Source organism: Salmo trutta, chromosome 39 (assembly GCF_901001165.1).
Source record: "Salmo trutta chromosome 39, fSalTru1.1, whole genome shotgun sequence".
NCBI lineage: Eukaryota > Metazoa > Chordata > Actinopteri > Salmoniformes > Salmonidae > Salmo > Salmo trutta.
Genome location: NC_042995.1, coordinates 16895962 through 16902693, shown reverse-complemented (window position 1 = coordinate 16902693; position 6732 = coordinate 16895962). Strand labels below are relative to the sequence as shown.

Below are 6732 nucleotides of genomic sequence, written 5' to 3'. Positions count from 1 at the left end.
TTGATAACATGATAACCAATAACCATAATACAAGCCATGATTTACTCAATATTAAACAGCGATTCTGCCAGCTATAGGAATAATTCCTACCGTAAGAGAATTCTACAAATACAATGTTAAGTACTCAAATATTTATCTGAGTAATGCGCCTCCAAGTCTCCACGCGGTAGGTGGCGCTTTCTGTCTATCTTAACTAACCGGATGCGCTCGCAAGGAAGGTCACAGTTATCGAAGATGGTGGGGTGTTGACAATAAGACAGATATTCTTACCAATATTACTATTTATTGAACAAGCTGGGTAACAAATTTTTTTTCAAGGTTTTTAATCATCATAATAGTTCTACAGTAATTGTGACCGGTAAAAAAAAAAACAAGGGTTTAAAATGTCTGAGACGAGTGTTTTACGTCAACGGATAAACTCTGTCATGGACATTTTAACCTCCGCTGCCATGACAGAGATTTGTAAATTAGTAGAGGATTGCTGTGGAGCGTTAAGTGTAGAAGTCTCTCAAAGCAAAGAGCAAATCAAAATGCTAGAGAAGCAACTCGGCCTGACCGAGTCGAGGTACAAGTCGGTGAGTTGCAAAGAAGGTCAGACGCTTGTTACCAGTGGTTCATCGAGAACCAACAGTCCTTCCGGCAATTCCCCCGCGGCCAATGCGGATGATGCGGACGACACTCACGATGACAAAGGTGGGCTATCGATTTGTAACTGGCTGTTGTCAGCCTTTGAGCTAATCCTAAACGAAGTAATGGTCAAGTTGATTTCCCTCAATCTCCCCGGTAGCGCTGTACTCCAAATAGAGAGCAATAGTAATGGCAGTGGTGTAAAATACTTTAAAGTACTACTTAAGTAGTTTTGTATGGGTATCTGTACTTTACTATTTATATTTTTGACAACTTTTACTTCACTACATTTCTAATGAAAATAATGTACTTTTTACTTTTACTCCATACATTGACACTCAAAAGTACTAGTTTCATTTTGAATGACAGGAAGATGGTGAAATTAACGCACTTATCAAGAGAACATCCCTGGTCATCCCATGCCCAACAAGGGTGAAAAAGTATGAGGTGGCCAAAGTCAGGGCTGTCCAGAGCATTTCATATGCAGCGACTGTTAAAAGGGTTGAGGGTTGGAATGGTGCTCCTGAAGAATCCATGGTGTTGGATAGGCCTTCACTGAAGGCTGCAGGGGTTGCTGTTCAACAGCAAGACCCAGATATGTTAAAGGTTAACAATGTGGCCTTTTATAGCTATGGGGATTAATGGCACCGCCAAGGTGGAGAGGAAGTCCAGGAAAATAGATGTCATTGTGGACGGGGCAGAACGGTTCCTGGGACTGAAAGACTTCTCGGCGAAGGAGTTGCATGGAGTATTGTCGCAAGCCAAACCACCCTCTCAGGTCATAGAGCCTGAGAAGGGAGATATGGAGATTTGAAGGAAGAAGTGGGAGATTTGGGGTTTTGTAAATGTGGTGTTTTATTGTGGGTGGATTAAGTACATTTTCCCTATCACGTATGGGTTTTATTTATACCTTGTTTTTTTTCAACCCTGTCTAGTTGGTGGCAGTAATACACCTTTTTGGGGTTGTAGTCTGCCATAAAACCCACAGAAGAAGATCTCCTAAGCCTGTGTTAACCTCTATTTCTGGCATTTATCCCAAACCCTTTTCTTTCTCCATGAATTTCTCTTATAGGAATGGCTGAACGAACCAGACTTAACTCATTTCCGTCTTATAGGCCTACAAGCTGGCGAGCTCTATTATCCCATTATCCACACTGACAGATTGAGAAGTTTGGCAAGCTGACAAAAAAGAGAGAATTTTATTCTCGATTTGTCAGTGGGGATAATGGGATTGAGGTGTGTTTTCCAAGCCATATCTCGCGCCGGTTCCATGCTGTCCTGATCGTGGCATAGCACCTCTCTGACGAGAGATAAGTCGTCCTAATGAACGTCTAGTTGGATTCTTATGGCTAGCAAGCTCCCACTGGGCCACTAGCGCTACAACTGTAAGGTGAGCAACATTAACAATAGGGAAATTGGATGTTCGCCTTCCAGTTTAAAAGTCCTGTATTGAAACTAATGCAAACACATGATGGGAAAGGGGAATACCTAGTCAGTTGTACAACTGAATGCATTCAACTGAAATGTGTCTTTCCGCATTTAACCCAACCCATGGACTAGTAATGCTAAACAATGTTGGAATGTCGTTCCATAATTTCAACTAAATACGATAATGAATGTATTTGACAATAAACAGAACACATCTTTTAATCTCACTCTGGATGTATTTGACTGCATAATGCTGTCTCCAGCATACAGTTGCAGACCCACTGCTGGCAGCCGTTTGTGGCCTGTGTGCACTACAGCCCTTCCAGTGCAGACCGCTGTTAATCAGCAGCAACCTACCTCCCGCTAGCCTGAGTACTCATCCACATCGTTCCGGCAAAACGCCACGCCCACTAACATTTCATTGCCATGATGAGTCTGGATCATAAAGAATGATTGAGGCATCTAGTGGCCAAAAGGCCCTATTAGCATGGGCAAAACCTTTCAGGGCTTCCATCATTTTAATGTAGTCAACTGAGTGTGATTTCCAACTTCATTGGCTGATCGCTCCTGGTGACCCTGTTGGAGTTATGTCCAACTGGGTCATCAGGAGGGATCAGCCAATCGTGAAGAAAATTGACTGCTTCAAAATGGAGATTGCCTCAATGGCGCTGCCCTGCTGTCACAAAGGCTATAATGACACAGATACAAGTATGAGTCCTCTATCTATCTCTATGGTCTAGATTTTCTTTCCTCCCTGACCTCTTCTAGAATGCAAACACATTCTGACCGTTCTGATTGGTCCCAGAGACCCGATAGCTTAGGCCAGATACGGCCGACATGAATCACGTCACGTCTTTGATACTCTGATTGGTTAGAGACGATCCGATCGCTGATTAATTTGTTTTGTACAATGCCCCTCATTTTAACATGAACACAAAAGACTTCTAGGATGTCAGTTTCAGACTGAATGTATGGCGCTGTCGATTTAGAGCAGTGGAATTAAATTCAGGATGAGTCGTCAGGCAAACCTCCCTCCTGATATTTTACCGGAAATGTCTGTGGTTTGATCGGGGGGTTTGGGCTTTGGCCACTCTACCATTCTAACTCTACAATCAATACTGCAGGTTTCATATAACGAGAGAAATTAAGAAATCATTTGCATCACAAATCCAGTCAATATTCATCATTTTACATGTAGAATAAACGATCCGCTCCTCGTTCTAGCATCTCTTCACATGTATGGATCCAGAACTTAATGGAAGAGCTGACCAATTATGCAAAACTTTAGTTCTGGGTAACAGATTACTGAACACAGTTGCTCGCTCTACTATCCTTGCATTTTTTAAATGGACCATTAGTGGTGTTTAGACCAGTATTGAGCTCTGCGCCTTCTATTATAATCAGTAGAGTCAGATTGCGGCTGCTGGTAAAAATGATTTCCCTTTATACACACTTCAAAAACTGTTTGGGTCAATCGACAACAATACAGATGAGAGCGAAATCCTGAACTATCCTATGGGCTATCTTAAAAAAAAAAAGATTGTGCCATCCTATCCTAGACCCCGTTATGTCAGATGGCGCATAAGCACCTATCTAATCAGTGTGTAAATGTTCTTAGCAGCGCTAGTATTTGCACAACAGCGTTGATGGGAATTAGCTTGCAAAAAAGCGGAATATTGAAATAAAATAATATTTCTACTTACTCTGTCAATTGTCGTTAAGTTTGGTCCATATTCAGGGGGGAATAAAAAAATAAAAAATCGAATGGAATGTATAATTAAACATAATTTACAAACATGGGTCTGTTCCTCTCTGCTTACCTCATGTCAAAATAAAAGTCCCCCACAACTTCTTGATTTTTTTTTTTGTGCAGGTATGGCGCACGTGCAGGACTTTTATTTTGACATGAGGTAAGCGAAGAGGAAGTGGGTCTACAACAGACCCATGTTTGGAAAGTCTGTTTAATTTATGTTCTATTGTGTTTATTTTTCTCCAAAATTCCCCCCCTGCATAAGGTCCACGCCTACAGAAAATCTTCAGAGTAAGTTTAAATTTAATTTAACTTCTGTCCTCTGGCAGACTGTTTTTTTTTCAAACTAATTCCTAGCATTGCCAGTGTGTAAATACTAGCGTTGCTAAAACCAGCTAATCAGCATTTCAGTTCTAACTCATCCGTTCTCCTTTCCTTCAGATTTTCAGCAGTTCATTGTCTCTGAAGTGGAGTTTCACCCTGAGCAGCAGCACTGTAAGCAGGAGTGGAGCCCCGGTCTGGGGCAAGATGACTGGAACCCCATACAGATTAAAGAGGAACAGGAGGAATTCAGGATCATCCAGGAGGAGGAGGTAGACTCTGTATTCACTCCTGCCTGGGTGAAAAGTGACTATGATCAGTACTCAACTCAGTCCTCACAAACCCAAAGTGAAGAATACAAAGACAGAATGGCCTCAACTGAACAGATCAAAACAGAACCTAAGGAAGATAATTCCTCAGAGCCAACCAGTGACTGTCAGTCCCAGTGCAAATTGAAGAAGACATGGACAGAAATAGGACAAAGCTCGAAGGGTAGAAAAACCATGGCTCTAAGGTCACCAGTGCAAAGGAGTCACACAGAAGAGAAACCATTTTGCTGTAGTGATTGTGGTGAACGTTTCACTCAGATGGGAAATCTGGATGCTCATAGGAAGGCCCACAAAGGAAAAAAACCGCATCGCTGTGATGAATGTGGCAAATGTTTTACTCAAGTTGGGTATCTGAACTATCACAGAAAAACTCACACAGGGGAGAAACCTCATCGCTGTCATGATTGTGGCAAATGTTTCTATCGAGTTGGTGATCTGACACTTCATATGAGGATTCACACAGGGGAAAAACCACTTTGCTGCCAGGTCTGTGGCAAATGTTTTGCTCGTCCTAGTAATCTGAGGTCTCACATTAGGATTCACACAGAGAAATGTTATTGCTGTCATTATTGTGGCAAATATTTTCGTCGTAAAGATAGTCTGACCACGCATATGAGGATTCACACAAGGGAAATCATATAATTGTTGCTATAGTAGCAGATCTTTCAGCACTGGCGGTAGTCATATGAGTTCATATGAGGATAAATCCCATGAACTATAAACTATATCGCTGTCAGGATTGTTGTAAATGTTTCAATAATTGTTAGAATATGAGGAGACCAAGGGGAGGAACCACATGCTACCATGACTGGCAAATATGTCATAACTGCCTTTCTTTAACATTAGCTAGGTTTCCATCCAATTGGCGATAGATATTAATGTGACTATTCTCAAATCTGCATAAAGAAAATATGCGCGTGTTTCCACCAAGCAGACTTGTTGTGGATAAAAATCAGTGTGTGATGACGTGGTGCACACAATGTACATTTTCGCCTAAGTTTTCATGTACCGAATAAAAATCTAACTTTGCGAATAGTTTTGTCACAAACTGTTGTGTTAAATAGCAAATGTGCCCACTCTGGTCTTGGCTCGTGCTATCTAACCAACAGGTCGCAGAGACAGGGTAGGCCGTGCGGGTAGGCTAGCCTACATGATGATATTTATTATAGATAAGAGTGAGAATATTTGAATTTATTGATCTTCATGTCAATAAGACCCTCAATATTTTTGAGAAAGGAGCATCAAGCTCATACCATGCACTTTCACCACCCTGTGAAGTTCATCATAACATGACATGTTCTACTCTAATTCAGCCACTGTCTCCTGTGTTCCTGACCCTGAGTTGGCTTTAGAAAATTTCTCCTCCATATTTCTTCCTCTGGCAGATACACACACCCCTTTTAAACAATTCAGAGTCAAAGATCTAACCCTTGGCTTTCATCTGAGTTATCTGAGCTCATTCAGATGAGAAATCAGGCCTGGGCCAATTCAAGGAAACTGACTCTGTAGTGGACTGACAATCTTTCAGACAATTGAGAAACAGATGTCCTATCTCGATTTAAGAAAGCGATTTAAGAAAAGCTTAATCATGCTATCTCTGACTGCTGGGGATCCTTCTAAGTTTTGGAAAACAGTCAATGCACTGAAGAAAATAAATTCCTCTTCCCTGCCAAAGCAAGTTCTGTCTGCCTCTGGCATCATAACTGAGAAGAATGGGATAAGTGATGCTTTTAAACATCTTTTTTATCTCGGCAGGCTTTTTACTTGAGAAAAACTGGTTTAATTGACCCTGGTCATTCAATCAACTGCTCTTCCCTCTGCCAGCCTCCAGCAGACACGACGGTTAACCCGTCAACTTATAGTGAATCTTTGTTTACCCAAGCACCCTTCATGTTCGCAGCATTGTCTGTCACCAGTGAAAATACCTTCTGTGGTCCAAGGTTATTGATGACTGCCTTCAGCTCATCTGCAATGTAGAGACCGGTGTGTCTGTTGTCCCTTGTGTCTGTGCTCTTGTAGAATACTGGTTGAGGGGTGGAGATGGTGTAGTTCATTATTCCTTGCACATGAGCACGTGACCACCCATTAGAGACGATTGCAATACAGTCTGCTTTCTCTATGATGGGCTTGACCTTCACTTGAACTCTGCATCTAGCAAATGAGTAGATAAAGCATGTCTGGTTGGAGAGGTATATGCTGGGCGATTAACATTCAGAAATCTCTTCCAATACACATTGCTTATGAGCATCAGAGGTGAACCTGTTGCATACACCGCTC

At 41.7% G+C, this 6732-nt stretch overlaps 1 protein-coding gene across 1 annotated transcript; it reads left to right on the top strand.

The window, feature by feature from the left end:
- The first annotated feature begins 201 nt into the window (after positions 1-201).
- Positions 202-6133, top strand: LOC115179447 (oocyte zinc finger protein XlCOF8.4-like). Its single transcript, XM_029740986.1, has 2 exons — positions 202-693; positions 4247-6133. The coding sequence occupies exons 1-2, from the start codon at positions 384-386 to the stop codon at positions 5095-5097; spliced, it is 1161 nt and encodes a 386-aa protein (XP_029596846.1). The 5' UTR covers positions 202-383; the 3' UTR covers positions 5098-6133.
- Positions 6134-6732: the final 599 nt, after the last annotated feature.

Bases quoted from the DNA above. Each gene is read 5' to 3' on its own strand.
- LOC115179447 (XM_029740986.1), top strand. From the start codon at position 384: ATGTCTGAGACGAGTGTTTTACGTCAACGGATAAACTCTGTCATGGAC. The intron at 694-4,246 runs GTGGGCTATCGA...CCTTTCCTTCAG, and splicing joins CGACACTCACGATGACAAAG to ATTTTCAGCAGTTCATTGTC.